Source organism: Puma concolor, chromosome A2 (assembly GCF_028749965.1).
Source record: "Puma concolor isolate L17-30 chromosome A2, mPumCon1.1.hap2, whole genome shotgun sequence".
NCBI lineage: Eukaryota > Metazoa > Chordata > Mammalia > Carnivora > Felidae > Puma > Puma concolor.
The window spans coordinates 171082767-171098807 of record NC_141668.1 but is presented as its reverse complement, the minus strand read 5'-3'; the positions used below and the strand labels follow the sequence as shown (position 1 = coordinate 171098807).

The 16041-nt window shown below is 63.2% G+C and overlaps 1 protein-coding gene across 4 annotated transcripts in view; it reads right to left on the bottom strand.

Annotated features, from left to right (window-relative positions):
• Nucleotides 1-16041, bottom strand: part of AP3D1 (adaptor related protein complex 3 subunit delta 1) — a 37619-nt gene that overhangs the window by 9704 nt on the left and 11874 nt on the right. For all 4 annotated transcript variants that reach the window (XM_086699614.1, XM_086699610.1, XM_086699612.1 and 1 more), the window contains exons 3-18: nt 15484-15564; nt 13359-13439; nt 11325-11432; nt 9739-9868; nt 8752-8891; nt 8531-8604; nt 7464-7513; nt 6224-6273; nt 5851-5899; nt 4739-4884; nt 4506-4654; nt 4205-4435; nt 3541-3772; nt 2441-2586; nt 1944-2085; nt 380-451 (exon numbers count right to left, since the gene is read on the bottom strand). In XM_086699614.1, the coding sequence (XP_086555740.1) occupies nt 380-451; nt 1944-2085; nt 2441-2586; nt 3541-3772; nt 4205-4435; nt 4506-4654; nt 4739-4884; nt 5851-5899; nt 6224-6273; nt 7464-7513; nt 8531-8604; nt 8752-8891; nt 9739-9868; nt 11325-11432; nt 13359-13439; nt 15484-15564 (1881 nt within the window). The remainder of the gene's footprint in view (nt 1-379; nt 452-1943; nt 2086-2440; nt 2587-3540; nt 3773-4204; nt 4436-4505; nt 4655-4738; nt 4885-5850; nt 5900-6223; nt 6274-7463; nt 7514-8530; nt 8605-8751; nt 8892-9738; nt 9869-11324; nt 11433-13358; nt 13440-15483; nt 15565-16041) is intronic.

Sequence of the window (16041 nt, the reverse complement as noted above, 5' to 3'; positions counted from 1 at the left end):
TGGGCCACCTCGGCCCCTCAGAAAGTTGAGCGGAGCCACGAGGTGACCCGGCAATCCCCAGAGGCGGGAAATGGAGCACCCATACGGAGCTGCGTCTACCAGGGGGAGCCCAGCGGGGGGAGGACACGGAGGAAGGCAGCAGGCACCACCTGGATTAAGATCTAGAACATTCTAGTCATGTGGAATACCCCACATCCACACCTGCTCCCAGGTCTTGGTGCTCAGACCCACCTGGCAGTTGGGCCACGTGGACCTACTGTGACAACCAAACACTGGCCTGGAGCTGGGGACCCCTGGTGTCCTCCCGAGAGCGGATGGGGGCGCTGTGGGGCTCGGGGGAGGGGAGTGTCTCTCAAGGACGACCTGGGGCCAGCCTCACCTTTTGGGGAGATGGGGAACTTTTGATGTAGAAAGGGTTGTTAGCCTGTTCCTGCTTCCGGGCTTCTCGACGCTGCAGGGACAGGATTCGAAGTGCAAGTCAGTGAATGCACGTGGAACAGACCCTCCCTTCCAGGCACGGACTGTGTCCATGTTCCAGGCCCCAGGTGGGCCCGGAATGCCCCAGTACTTTACTGGTGGCCCTTGACCAATAGGGAGACCGCAGCAGGAACAAGTGGGGGGACAGCAAGAGCTCAGAAAAGACCCCAGGATGTGGAGATGGCCTTCTGTTTCAAGGATGTGAGCTCAGAGAGGTTGGGTGAGCTGTCTGAGGTCGCTCAGTAACAAAGAAGAGCTGAGCTGGGGGTCAGATCACACTGCCTGAAGGCTCAGCTTGCAGATGGGCAGGAGGAGAGCAGGACAGGCCACGAGGGGACCCCTTATTTCAGGACGATAAGGCATGGTGTGGTGGGGAGCTGAGGGGATGCAGCATCTCTGGACTTTCCTGAGCTGTCTGAATGCTGCATGTTGTTATAAAACCCTCCACCGGAGGGGCGCCCGCAGGGCTCAGTGCGTTGAGCATCTGACTTCGGCTCAGCTCACAATCTCACAATTCATGAGTTTGAGCCCCGTGTCAGGCTCTGTGCTGACAGCTCAGAGCCTGGAACCTCTTTCAGATTCTGTCTCTCTCTCTCTTTCTGCCCCTCCCCCACTCACGCTGTCCCAGTCTCTCTCTCCCAGCTGGATGATAAACATTAAGAAAAAACTTTTTTTTTTTTTTAACGTTTATTTATTTTTGAGACAGAGAGACAGAGCGTCAATGGGGGAGGGGCAGAGAGCGAGGGAGACACTGAATCGGAAGCAGGCTCCAGGCTCTGAGCCGTCAGCCCAGAGCCTGACGCGGGGCTCGAACTCACGCCGCGAGATCGTGACCTGAGCTGAAGTCGGACGCTTAACCGACTGAGCCACCCAGGCGCCCCAAAAAAAACCATTTTTTAAAGTAAAATAAAATCTTCCAAGGGCGCGGCCTGGGTGGCTCAGTCGGTTAAGCGTCCAACTTTGGCTCAGCTCACGGTATCACGGTCCGGGAGTTCGAGCCCTACGTTGGGCTCTGTGCTGACAGCTCAGAGCCTGGAGCTGCTTCAGAGTCTGTGCCTCCCTTTCTGCCCTCCCCCGCTCATGCACGTGAGCACATGCGCTCTCTCTCTCTCTCCCCCCCCAAGATAACCATTAAAAAAGGTTTTTTTTTTAAATAAAAGACAATAAAACCCTCCACCCAGAAGGCACGAGTGAAACCCCCTGCATGCCAAACCAGGCCCCATGACTCTCTCTGAGAAGCTCAGGCCTTAAAAGAAACCACTTCTCATTTGCACAAAACCCAACCCAGACCTCCCAGGATGGTTCAGTGCTCCCCTGAGGGTACTGGGACAAAGCTCAGATCGGACAGGACAGGAACGTGCTCAGCCACCTGGGGGGTCAGGGTCGAGGGTCTGCTCTGGGCGAGGCCGTCCGCCCCGGAGGCCCCAGTGGGAACAAAGCCCGGCCTCCCCGCACCCGGTGCTCACCCGGGCCAGCTCCTCCTCCTCTGCCTCCGGCTGCCGCTGCTTGGCATGGCGCTGCTCCTCGTCGTGGAAGATGGCCTTGGGCTTCTCGTCCTCAGACTCGCTGTCCGAGGGCGGCTCATTGATCCAAGCGTCCAGGTCCAGGCTGTAAGATGCAGGGAGGTCACAAGGCAGCTCCAGCCCAAGTGCCAGCCTCGCACGCTCATGGGGCAGATGAGACAGGGACACCCCTGTCCTCTCGGAGACGAGGACGCAAAAGCTAGGCCGCCACTTGAGATCATGGCTGCCCAGTGAGAGTCTACGGGCCCCTCGTGACCCTCCTTGTTTTCTGGGGACCCCGTGCCAGCTCATCATACCCGGTATCTGTAGGCAAGGGCTGCCCCGTCTACTTCCGGGGGGCGGCAGCTGGGACAGGGACACCAGTCAAGACCCCACTGTGGTTCTTTCACTGCTCTTCCTGCCATCCTGGCCCATGTCCTCTGACAGGCCGCGCAGCTCACCCTTCAGGAACTGGAACCTTCTTCTGCGCCTTGGGAGCCACTGGGTTCAGCTCTCCAGCAAAGAGGGCACTCACTTCTTCTGCTACCGGCACGTCCTTGGCCTGAAGCTTCTGGATGTGCTTGACCAGCTGCAAGACGCAGGACGCCTGAGGAGACCACAGGGGAGTCACAGTTTGGTCACGGAGGACTGGCCCTGTAGGCCACTTAGCACCCTAATGCATTGCCCAGCCCAGGAGAGTGGCTGCCTCTCGTCTGACCCTACTGAGAACATCTAGAAGGCACTGAGAGCAGCACAAGAGTGGGCTCAGTTTGCGCTCTCTCAAAACAAATAAACGTTAAGAAAATATACACGTGTGTACGTATATACCAAAGGCACCGAGAGAAACCACGGGCCACAAAGAAGCACCCGGGGAGGAAGATACCGGCCCTGGCCGCCGTGTCAGTCTGCAGGAGACAAAGACTGAAACGGGCCCCCAAACAAGACGGAGTCACAAGCAGAGACAGCACCGTCCTCCGAGACCCAGACAACCCAAAACACCAACTTCCAGGAGGCACCGGGCGCCACCGTGCTGCCCGTCCTCTGCGGACTCCGACCTGGGACTCGGCTCGAGTGCGGCTCCCAGCCTGACTCAGGGCTCGAGGCCGGGGCACTGAACGCTTCTGTGAGGTCTGGATAACTGAGAGCCCTCCGCTGCCCCTGGGGCACCAGAAACGGCCACCCCGAGCTCCCTCCCGCCCGCCTGCTATATGCAGCACGTGCCAGACCAGTCTCCCCGCAGCAAGCAGCCCGGTCCCCGGCCACCCGCCACCCCACCCAGGAACCTGCTGCCAACCGGCTTGATTCCGATACTTCCCGTGCAGGCCGGCACCTCCCACTCGTTCCTTCTCTCACGACCTGCCCCCTTCTCGCTGCACTCCACCTGCGGGGGACCAACCGGGGCCTCCCCCGCCGCGGGGGCCCAGAACCCGCCCACATCCCCGGGGCCGGGAGGGAGCCCCGGAAAGCAGATTTCTCCCAAGATGCCCTCTGGGAAAGGCGAAGCCGGCCACAAACGAGAGACACAGGCTCTTCCGGAGGCAGACCCTCAAGAAACGCTCACCCGCTCCTGGACCTCCAGGTCCGCGCTCTGCACAAACTGGGGCAGCCGCTCCACCATGAGCTGGGTGACGTCCTGGGCCGCCTCCGGCTCCGCCGCCTGCTCCTTCTGCTGCAGGATGGACGCGTAGAGCTTGACCACGTTCTGCACGTACACGGCCTGGATGTGGCCGGGTAGGGTAGTGACTTTAGGCCGCAGCATGGCCTCGAGGGTCTGCTGGGGCTCCTGCAGGTGCCTGCGGACAAGAAGGGCCTGATGAGCAGGCCGCCCCGCCACAGGGGTCACGTGGGCGCTCCCCCATCCCCAGGCACCAGGGCAGATGGACGGGACTCTAGGGAAGAAGCCACAGCAACGACGGGATGACGACGGAGTAGCAGCACACACAAAAAAAAAAAACGAAAAGAAAACAAAACCAGCTTGACAGCATCGTTGTGGCGACAAAACATCCGCGGCTGCGACGGGCAGGGAGGAGAGGACACTGGAGAGAAACCCCGTCACCCCGGGCCACGCCGTGACCGGCTCCTCGCTGGGGCTCGTGGTCGGAAATGTGCACTTAAAGCCGCGCTGTCCCCAGAGACAGCGGCCCAGGAAGGGGGCCCTGGGGCAGCCGCCAGGGAATCGGGGACGCGGGTCGACCAGCACGCCTCTCCCTGGGGAGCACACTCACTCGGAGAACTCCCCGCAGATCCAGGCGGCCGCGTAGAGCACCTCGCAGATGCCGTTGCGCTGGGTGCTGCTGGCCACCAGGTGGGCGCTGTCGAGCAGCGCAGACATCTGCGACACGGCGAACTTGCGGATGGCCTTCACGCGGATGGCCACGTCCAGCATCTGCGCGGCGATGAGGTGGCCGTGGCGGGTGCCTTCCAGCCGGGTCAGCTCCACCAGGACGCTGATGTACCTGCGGGAGGGAGCCCTTGAGGAGCGCGCCCCGCGCCGGCGCCCGCCCCCCGGGGCTGTGGGGCACGGACCACTGGAAGTTGGTGATGTGCTGGTAGTTGCACTGGCTGCAGATGTCGATGATCTTGGTGAGCAGCTCGTCGCGGTAGGTCGTGCCCTCGGCCTTGTCCACGTGGCTCATCAGCTTTTTGACGATCTCCACCAGGTTCTTCTTGGACACCTGGGGGGAGGGAGGAGCCGGTGAGGCAGGAGCCCGGGGACGGGTGTGGGGAGCGGGGAGCACAGACCGGGGCGGGGCACACACCATTCCGTACAGGAGGTCGAGGGCCCGCAGGCGGATGGACTCGTCCTTGTCGTCCAGACATTGCAGGACGAGGTCCTTGTGGGCCTGCACGGACTTGGGGTGCGTCCTGAGGATCTTGGACATGGCCAGCAGGCCCAGGTATTTCACTGCGGAGACGGCGAGACACCGTTAGCACGGACGCACCTTCACAGCCCTCGGGGCCTGTGCGGAGACAGCGACGACGTGGACGCCGCCGGGACGGGCCGCACGCTGGCCCCCGGGTGTCCTCAACAGTGGGCGCTGCAGGCCAGGTGACCTCCCGCATGCGGGGCGCCACTGTCTCCCCCTCAGCAACCCACACACGGGGTCGCCGAAGCAGGGCAGTGAAGCGTGGGCCTCCACGGGCCAGGTCCCAACAGAGCCTGTTTCTGTAAAAGCCTCGCGTGAGCACGTGGCCCGTGGTCACGACGGTGGGGGCGACGGGGCCCTGTCTGGCCCTTCGCAGGACAGGTCCGGCAGCCCCTGCTGCCAACAGATCTGGACTGAAAACGTGGAGCCAGTGCTCCCGGGCCCTCAGGAGCCCCTGGTGCTCCGGTCCGGGCTCCGGGGCGCGTGACAGGCCAGAAGCCCTGATGGAGCATGTCTACAGAACACGCAGGCGCACGAGCAAGGCCAACGGGGGAGCCAGCCCCCCTGGACGGTCCCGGGGAGGCCTCAGGCAGGAGACATCAGTGCGGCTCCGGGCCTCATCCTGCAGCTCTCCTCTGACCCCCCGACTGCGTCTCCCCAGCAGCCCCCTCAGCTCCACGCTGGAACTGGGGCTCAGGGACCTCGCCCGGGTCGCAGCCCCCCAGGGGCCTGGGCACACGACCCGCAGTCTCAAACTCCGCCGGCTGAACGCGGGAGGGGCCGTCACCACTGAGCCACACACTGAGACGGCGGCGCACGAGGGCAGCGGGCAGGGGCTGCGGCCAAGTGGAGAAAGACTGGCTTCTTTAAAACGCTGCCGAAGCCCGCGGCACCCCGCACACACTGGGGGGGCACAGCGGAAGACTCCCAGCGCCTGTGCTCGTGCGGGATCGAGAGCCCCAGCGCCACACAGGCTCCGGGTGCAGGTACAGAGAGGAACTCACAGTTCTGGTCGGAATCTTCTATCAATATCCTCAACTTCTGGACACAGAGCTGCAGAGGGGAAGGAGACAGTGGTCACGCCTCTGAGACAACGGTGAATCCCATGATCCCAGGTCTGCCTCGCACCCTGGTCCCGCTCACAGGTCCTGGGACCAGGAGGGGCAGGGGGACACCCGGCTCCACTCCACGCGGCAGGAGGGCAGCCTGTGGGCTCCAACAGGGACATACATAGTTTGGGGACCGCCCACGTACACACTCCAGGGGCACAAACGTGTGTTCCCCTTGCTCCCTTGTCAACTCCATAGACGCGTGTTGCACAGGGCCTGGCGCAGGGCACGACGCGTCGGGATAGTCAGGGGGGTGGGGGGGGCGTACCTGGATGCTGGCGCTGTGGTTCGGCATGCCGGAGGACAGGGAGATGAGCACTGAAACAGAAAACCTCGTCTCAGGGACTCGCCAGTCCTCGCCCCACGTCCTCTGGGGGCGTCGGTCGGGGCACCACATAGCACGGGCACGCCTGGCACTCTCCCAGGACAGGCCGGCTTATGAGACCGCGTCTGGAACCTGACTCCGGGGCTCCTGCTGCCCTTGCCGGCGGGGGGCTCGTGTCCCGGAGCTGTCTGTGCAGACAGGAGTTTTGGGCCGAGGACCCGCTGCCCTCCTGGGGTCCGGGGTCTCCGCCCGAGCCCGGCAGAGGTGCCTGCTGACCGACCCCCGGTGAGAACCTGGGCGCTGGGTCTCTGTGGCCAAGAACACAGAGCGCCCCGAGGCAGGCACCCCCCGTCTGGGCAATTTCCAGAGCCTGCTCCACCCCCACCTGAGACCCACGACCCTGCAACGTGCCAGGCCCGCCCTGGCCTAGTCCTCCCAGATCTCCTGCCCGTCACCAAGGATAGCTCTGATCCTGCCACACCTCGGTCCCCCCATCGACACCTCCAGACACAGAGAGACCCCTCCACGTTCTGCGTTGGCTGCCTCTGGGTGCCAGCCTGCCCCAATGCCCACCCGCCCGCCCTCCCTTTCTACTAGCGTCACTGAGCCTCTGAACACCCATGGTCCACGCAGTTCCAATCACAAAGCGTGGACCCTGGGCCAGCCTCCTGTGAATGAATTTCAGGCTGTCCCCGGGCCTGTGAAGAGGGACCAGAAGGCTGCCTTCCCAAAAGCTTTGGCCAGATAATCAGGCAGAGAGCAGGTGAACCCATGGGCCACTACATCCAGGAACAAGTGACCCAGACGGCAAACTAGGACAGGGCCAGCCGGCCTGGGGGCGACTCTGGCTCCGCCAAACACAGCAGGTGGAGGGACAGACGCACCCCCCAGCGCTCTGTGTGGCCTGCAGCTGGACTCAAGCCAGGGAAGCGCCTTCCGATCCCGCCCTGTGAAACCTTCCCGTGGTAGGTTCTGTGCTCGAGAGTTCACGGGGGACGGCACGGGGCCGGAGCCTCGCTCTAGAATACTCAGGAAGGAGAGTCTTGCTGGCAGGGGAGGTGCATGGCTGAGGGCGGCAGGACACGGCACTGGAGGCCGGAGGCGGGCAGGGGCCCTGGGCGTATGTGTCCTACGGCCGGTTGTGGCCCCCGGGGGTCCCGATGGGGGAGGGCGGGCCCCTCACCTGCGATGACGGTGTTCACGCACTCGTACAGAAGAGACATGGCGGATGTGCTGGCGGAGGAAGAGCAGAGGGTGAGGACTGGGAGGCCCGAGGCGGAGGCAGGCCTGGTGGCCCCGCACGCTCCCGTCGCGGCAGTCCCCGGGGGGACGCTAGCCTCCCTTTCTAACCGCCGGCGGTGACCTCTGATGTCCCCAGAACCCGTTTTGTGATGTCCGTGAGGGAATGCCACCTGCCCTAAATGTCTCTCCGGACCTGGGACGGCCCCCTGCCCCGCCTCAGGGGCCCACACACAGGTGGGCACAGCACAGACGTCCATGGCCCCATTGCTTCCCCTGGGGGCGTCCAGTACAGCCCAGGGTGACACCCACGGGCAGGCACCAGGTGCGTCTACTCCACTCTGACATCCTCCGAGGTGACGCTCTTGATCCCGAGTCACCTAAACCTGACAGCGTGGCCGCCACCTGTCCCAGAGAACAGGGGCCATCAGCCCGTCCACACCATCGTCACGAGACTCATGGCTTCCTGTTAATCCCCTCTGAAGACCACAGAGCCGCACCACATGCAAAGATGCCTGTTGTTTAAAACCGAAGATGCTCTGAGCCCAAGGCCTCACGCAGGGCACGTGGCGCTAGGTCTGATGCGGCCACGAAACCCCCGTTCCTCCCACCGCCCATCCTCCCAGGTCCCCTGGAGAGCAGATCTCTGGTGCCATCTGCCACTCAGCGTCCGTGATTCAAGCGCAGGCGCCCCGAGTGGAGTGGGAGCTCTTGCAACATTCCGGAACTGGCCAGAGACCCAGCCAGACGGCCAGGGCCTACTGGGGAGCTAGGGGTCTTCCCTCCTTTTGTTTTCACTGGTGCTGTTTCCAAAACGGATTCACAGCCCCCAGTGTCCCGGGGGGGGGGGGCCGGCGCGAGCCTCGGTGGCACAGCTCACGGTCCGGAGCCAAGTCCCATGGCGTGTGTTTGCTTCTTGCCACCAAGACTCTCCCCGGGTCCCCCCGAGGGCCCAGAGGGGGCACGGGGCTGCGTGCGGCAGACGAGGTCACGTGGGGGTCGAGGGCTCACCTGTGGATCAGGTTGGTGAGAGGCTCGATCAGCTTCTTGCCCAACCTTGGCTCCAAGGGGGTCAGAGCACCAAACTAGGGACGACAGAAGCCGGGGGGGTCACTCGTGGCAGGAACAGAACCGTGCGGACTCCGACCCGCGCCCACACGCCCAGGGGACTCCTAGGACAGGCCGGGGCCGTTTTGTGTGGCGAGGAAGGGAAGGTCAGGAGGGATACTTGCCAGTTTGATAATCTTGATGAGGACCCAGTTGTTGGTTGAGGAGGTCATCAGCTTGAAGAACAGAGGGGCAAGGGAAAGGTAGTTTTTGGGGTTACGCCTGGCCAGTTCACAGATGACGTTGACTGCGGCCGACTGGACCCCTGTGAAATAAGGGGGTGTCCCATCAGCAAGGGAGTCCCTCTGCAGCAGTTAAGAGTCTCAACAACACGGGGAGGTGCAGCCTTCTCGAGGAGGGGCGTCCTCCTCAGGCTGGTCCCCCCAAGCGCAGGGAGCCCTGCTCTGTGCCTGGCACACTGCCCATCACCTGTGGGCCGGGCTGAAGTACCAGTCACGTCAGGGTTAGGCTCCCAGCGGCCAAGGCAACAGACACGACCCGTCGCCTGAGTCTGTGGGCTGCTCCCCTGCAGGTCCCAAGGAACTCCGGGCTCAGGACACCCACCACGCCTGCCGCCTCACTCCTACTTTCCTACCAAAACTTTCCACGGCCTGTGATTCTCCCGAGAGACAAGCTGGGACCTGCCTTGTGTCACAGAAGCCACCTGACACTGCTCTCAACGAGGGAAGGATTTATAGAGGACAAGTAGGCACGAGCCCCGTGGTGGGGACCGGGGCCAAGACACCGGCATCAAGTCGTGAGCGCTAAGGTGTGAACAGACGCGGGCGCTCCCCAGTGTGGGGACGGCGGGGGTCTACTGAGAGGCTGGAAAAAGGGCAGCCCGGCGGCAAGGGGACACCCAGCACCCAGAGCTCGGCGCCTAAACCCCACACCAACAAACGGGGCCAGGCTCCTTGGAGAAATGGCGGGTTCCAGGCCAGAGCGCGGGAAGCAGGCGCCAGAAGGGAAGGAGGCGCTGTCTGGAGAGATCCCAGGACGCGAGACCGGGACCCAGTGGCCCTTCAACGCCCTCCTTGCAGCATCCTGCACCAGGGGCTCACAGATGCCACGGAGCCCTGCGCCCCCAGCCACCCCCTCGCCGATCGACAAACCGGGATCGGGGTCCTCCAGCTTCTCCTTCAGGCGGGGGAAAGCGGGGCGTAGGGACTCGGGGTACTTCAGGAACACCTTGTACATGATCAGGACAGCCTTCTTCCGAATGTACGGCTTGGTGTGCGACATCTGCAGGGACAGAGGTCCGGTCAGCCTCCCCGCCGCACCGCTACTCTCCCGGCGCCGGCCCTGCTCACCTCCCCCGCTGCCCCTGTCGCCCTCCCCGCACCCACCCAGCTCACCTGTCCTGCTCACCTGTCCTGCATCTGCCCGAGTCTCCCCTCCATCACCCGAAGGAAAGCCCTCTCTCCAGCTCATCTGGTTTCTGGCCTCCAAGCCAGGCCTGCTCACCTGCTCCACTGCCCCCCGCCCAGGGGTCACATGATAGTGTCGTGGACAGAACTGAAACCTGCTTCCCTGTGCCTGTGACCCCAGGTCTGCCTTCCGGAGGCTGAGACCCTTGTCATACACCGGCTGGAACCCGATGAGGGACAGACAGAGGGACGGGGCCCTGAACTGGAAAGCAAGCCTCTGCCTCACGAGCCTCCGGCTGCCGAGGCCCGTTCCCACAGCAGGGTGCCAGGGCCCCCTCCACACGTGACCGTCTCGGACTCTTGTCCTTTCGGGACTCTGCTCTGGCCAGAAAGGCCTCCTGCCTCTGACGCGCATGGGCCCTGAGGACCTTGCCCCGAGAGAGCTCCCAGCCCCACGACCCAGCACCGTCTGGGCCGGAAGGGCAGAACTCTTGCTCCGGCTCTCGAGAGCCACCAGGGACACGATGTGAACGAGTGGGCGGGGCCGAGTGCGGGCAAAGTCAGTTACGACCGGGCCAGCTGCATGGGGCAGGGCCGAGGCGCACCGGCCCCCGTTCTAGAAGCTGCTGGCACTCACAGTCTGAGACCACAGGCTGAGACTGATCCATCCACACGGCAAACAGGCTGACCTGGACGGATGGACCTGTCCAGGGGGAACGCAGCCGCCCTTCTGCTCTGCCCAGATAAAACCGGATGGGAAAAGGCCTCCCAGTTAGCTGAAGATTCAGGTGTACGGCTGGTGCCCCTGAGGACCACGATTTCTAAGAGGACATCTGCGTTTTAGAAAGATGCTCCGACAGCCTAGAGAGGAGCCCTGGGTGGGGTCCTGGCCCTTCAGGTGGACCGAACCACCGAAGTCAAGTTGTGGCCAGAGGAGAACACAGCATCAGGGGTGGAGCCGGAAGAACCACGCTAGCCACGTGCAGGGCCTGCTGCCACAACCGCCACGGCCACCACCGGGCAGGGAGGCGGTAAGTGGCAGGGACGCGCCGGAGGACGTGGGCGCTCGCCCCGGGCCCCGGGCAGGGCCAGTGAAAGAAGGTGACGAAGGGATGTGAGGGTGGAGACAGCCGGAGCCCGGGGCCCCACCGGTGAGGGGGTGGGGGACACGGCAACCCGGTTCCCCGTCTCTTCCGGGGGAACCCGGCCCACTCCCACGTGCCCGAGTGTCCCTGGTGTGACGGTTAACCTCCATTTTCCAGGCACCTGGACGGACCAAGTCACGTCACGGGGCAAAGGCCAAGGGGGGTCGGGTACTCTCACAAACTCACCAGTGTCATGATGTCGTTGGCCAAGTCTCTGGCAAGATCTGGGGTAACAAAACAGGACAGGCCAGTCAGTGCAACGCCAGTGTCGTACTGGCTGGGGCTGCTCAGGTCCTGGAAAGGGAAGGAGGAGGGTCAGCGGGCAGGTGCCACCCGGGCATCACGGGCTCCCGGCCCGCAGTCTGGGGCTGTGCCTGTCTGAGGAGTAGCGACCAGCAGCCCATTCTGGGACTGTCCCGGAAGAGCTGGGACGGTGGGAGAGCCGTCCCCGCCCCGCTGGGCACAGAGGCCCACGGCGGGCACTGCCCTCCGCACAGACACAGCCCGGTGTCCCAGGGCCGTGACCACAGGCGGGGCCGAGCCTGTACCAGTGCCCGGCTCGCGAGCTGCCCGCCTGTCTGTGATCCCCGACGTGAGGGGAAGGCACGTCCGGCTGGCCCTAACCGCCCCTAACCGCCCCCCAGGCCTGCGGCGGGGGTCCCCAGAGCAGAACCAGGGGCCACTCCTCCGGCCCCGCCCAAAGGCACGGCACCTACGGCCCAAGGCTCGTGTTTCGGGCCGGCAGCTGCCAGAGGCCTCTGGTTACACAACGCAGAAGGGCCCGGCCTCCACGCCAGGGAAGCATCATCTGTGCCAGAAATCTGCCCTGGGGATGCTTTCCTAAGGAACCCCCCAAACCCCATCTATACGTGGTAAAAACAGACTGAGAGGCATTTTAGGAGTTGAGCTTCCAGACTGTGGGGACAACCTGAAGAGGCCAACCTCGGAAACCCACTCCAGCCCAGGCTGACAGGACGGAACCAAGGGGGAGCCCAGGCCCTGGACGGCCAGGCTCCTACTTCAGCGAGACTTACGCGGGGCTTTTCAGAGATAGAAGTTTCTGGGGAGAACGCCTGCATCACCATTAAGTGGGAGGAGCCCCAGCCGAGGGGATGGGGGTGGGGCCGGTCTGCGGAAGCCGTGTTTCAGAAGTCACGGGTTTATTTAAATGACACACGTGGGGGCTCAGTGGGTTCAATGTCCAACTCTTCATTTTGGCCCAGGTTGTGATCTCATGCGTTTGTGAGATCGGGCCCCATGTCGGGCTCTGTGCTGACAGCAGAGACCTAAGCGACCCGCCTCTAGCACATGTCCACGCAGAGATGTCTGAACGGAGGTCCTTACAAAGGGGTGGGTGGGGGCACGGCTGCGCCTTGGCACTGGGCCAGAGACTGTTCTCGCCGGGCGGGCGGGCTGGCGCCTGGGGGTCCAAGCAGCCGGAGCCCCCCCCCCCCCCCCGGTAGGCTCCCCCAGTGGCTGCTCCCGGCCGGGCTTGCCCCTCGAGGCCCCATGGCGTCCGCTTCCGCCATACAACCTGACCACCGCTACCTCCTCATGACCATGGGCTCGCGTGCTCAGGCCAGTGGCCTGGCCCACACCAAGCACCCACACATACCCCGGCCAGGAGCCCGGCCCGGGTCACCGGGTGCCCCCGCAACTCACGGGGTCCGGCCCGCAAACCCCACCGCCGGTGAGCTCTGCCTCTGCCTGACACCCCCTCACTACTGCACAAAAGATGCTCGAAGCTCTGCGGCCGAGGAAGAAATTTACCACTCGGTGATCTTCGAGACTAAGACACAAAAACTTACACGCGACTGAGATGTGTACGCAGCGAGACTAAAAGGGCCCGCGGGCAGGGAGGCCCCCGCGGGCAGGGCGTGCAGCCCCGAGGAGCAATCCCAGAGGGACAGCCCTCCAACTCCCAGAGGCCCCCCCACCCCCCCCCCGCCGGGGCAGGGAAGGGGGATGTCTGGCAACCTCCAGCCTCGCCACTGCCCGAGGGCAGGGAGACGGGCCCGCCACACCACTCCTGGGCGTCTCCTGCCGATGCCTTGGCCACATTCACGAGCCACGGGCTTGTGAAGGGGGTCACGACGGCGAGAGCTTTTGGGCCTCACTGCTTTCGACTCGCCACTCGTTCAGAGCAGAAAAGCCAGCGCGGAGGATACTTCGGGGACAGGGTGACTCGAGGGCACTCGGTGAGGGCCAAGGACGGCTTACCTTGCGGATCTGGTTCGTCGTCAGCATGATGACATCGGTCCCCTCGTGAAAGCACTGGGAAGCAGCGAGGTAGCCGATCCGCTGTGAGTCAGACACAGGGCGTCACACACGAGGCAGGGGCCAGGCGCCCTGGGCAGAAGCCCCCAGGCCGCCCCCCGAGCTCTGTGCCAAGCAGCCCCCTGGTCAGGCAGTGACAGCCTGCAGCTGGCCGCGGGAACCCTGGTGGGCGGGTGCCAGAAAGTCATTCTAGGAGGAGGAGGGAGGAGGAGGAGGGAGGAGGAGGAGGAGGAGGAGGGAGGAGGAGGAGAAGGAGGAGGAGGAGGGGGAGGAGGAGGAGGAGGAGGAGGGGGAGGGGGAGGAGGGGGAGGAGGAGGAGGGGGAGGGGGAGGAGGGGGAGGAGGAGGAGGGGGAGGAGGAGGAGGGGGAGGAGGAGGAGGGGGAGGAGGAGGAGGGGGAGGAGGAGGAGGAGGAGGGGGAGGAGGAGGGGGGAGGAGGGGGAGGGGGAGAAGGGGGAGGGGGAGGGGGAGGAGGGGGAGGGGGAGAAGGAGGAGGGGGAGGGGGAGGGGGAGGAGGAGGAGGGGGGAGGAGGAGGAGGGGGAGGAGGAGGGGGAGGAGGAGGAGGAGGAGGGGGGAGGAGGAGGAGGGGGAGGAGGAGGAGGGGGAGGAGGAGGAGGGGGAGGAGGAGGAGGGGGAGGAGGAGGGGGGGAGGAGGGGGAGGGGGAGGGGGAGGGGGAGGGGGAGGGGGAGGGGGAGGGGGAGGAGGAGGGGGGGAGGAGGAAACTGCTCCTGAGTTCCAGACCCAGCCTTTGAAATGCAAGTTCTCATAAGGTCCTCTCCCCAGCATGTGTCCTGACAGCCTCCTGGGCAGCCAGGAGCTCCCTTTACGATCGAATCCGTAAGTCATCACAAGCACTGGGTTTTCTTAGCACTCGGGTCCCTCTGCCAGGCTGACGCAGACACCTATGTCACACTGGCACGCGGACGAGATGCTCTCGTACACGTGCAGAGCGCCTCCCGATTTTGGCAACACAACATTTTGTTTCTTCACCGAGAGTAACCCGTGGGCAGGATGACGGTGTCCTTCAGAGGGAGCGCGGGGCTGACCCAGGCAGTGACCCTTAGGCGGGCGCGAGGCCCAGGGGACCTGGAAATGGTCTCAGCTGCCCGGCTGGTGAGACCCCAGGAAAACTACGGAATGCCCTCAACTGGGCCACACAGACGGCCGATTGTTTTTCAGAATATTTACGAGTTATGATATCGAGTGAGGAGGCAGTGCTCCAGATCCCTCACAAGCCGGACCCTTGTGAGGTGAAGGAAAACGCTCAGAAAGGACCACGAGGCCCTGGGGTCAGGTGACAAGTGGTGGCCTCTGTGCAAGACCGTCAGTGCTTTCTCGTTTTTTGGACAGTTACACATTCATCTTTACTGGCGTTAAAAAATATAGGGCGCCAGGGTGGCTGAGTCAGTTGAGCATCTGAGGTCATGATCTCACGGTCATGGGTTTGAGCCCCGCATCTGGCTGGCTGCTGTCAGCTCAGAGCCTGCTTCAGATCCACTGCGCCCCTGCCCCCGTCCCTCCGCCATGCACACGCTTTCTCTCAAAAATAAACACTAAAGGGGCGCCTGGGTGGCGCAGTCGGTTAAGCGTCCGACTTCAGCCAGGTCACAATCTCGTGGTCCGGGAGTTCGAGCCCCGCGTCAGGCTCTGGGCTGATGGCTCAGAGCCTGGAGCCTGTTTCCGATTCTGTGTCTCCCTCTCTCTCTGCCCCTCCCCCGTTCATGCTCTGTCTCTCTCTGTCCCAAAAATAAATAAACGTTGAAAAAAAAAATTTAAAAAAAAAAATTAAATAAATAAATAAACACTAAAAATAAGATACACAGACATAATCCTACGGACCCATCATTTCACTGACATTCCTCGAAGTTGAAAAAGGAAATCACACAAATGGCATTAACAAATAACGTGACAAACGTGAGCTGGTGATGTTTGAGGCGTGGAGGTGTGATTGGAACAGGCCGCTCGTGTCCCACACTCTGTTTCTGCGTGGCGTGGCCCCCGGCCACGGACACCCTCACCCTCCGCCACCACGCGGTTCAGGTCTCAAAGCAAGCTCGCCCGCCTCACCTTGAACGTGAACTTGGAGGCGCTCATCACTTCTATGATGTTGAAGGCAGCCCAGCTGATGTCATAGCCCAACATTTGTAACTGTTGAAGAGACAGGCACAGTGATTTTCACTCACACACCGAGGCTTGAGCCCCAACGTCCAACATTCTGTCTCAGCTCCTATAGGACCGCCACACGCTTCTCGAACAGGCGGGCCTCTCCACGCACACATCCCGGGGCATTTCATTTCTTCTTCTGACGGGCTTGCCTTCCCATTGAAAACCACAGGACCATGTTAATCACAAACACAGGAGGAAGGCCTGTGGTTGAAATACTAGCGTCCAGGAGTACTGGTTAAAATTCCCCACACCCCCAAAGTGACGAGGCACCCCTGGCAAGCCTTCCACCTCCCTTCTGACCAGCAGAGGGGCCAGAAGAGGGGGGCCTGGCCCAGGCCAGGCGGGGCCCACTATGCCCCGAGCCCCAGGGTCGTCGCGGCGTGCCTTCCCTCAACTTTGTGCCAAGGCCGGTGCCTGGGGATGACAGTGTCAATGTCTGGCAGGCGGATAGAAGCGGAC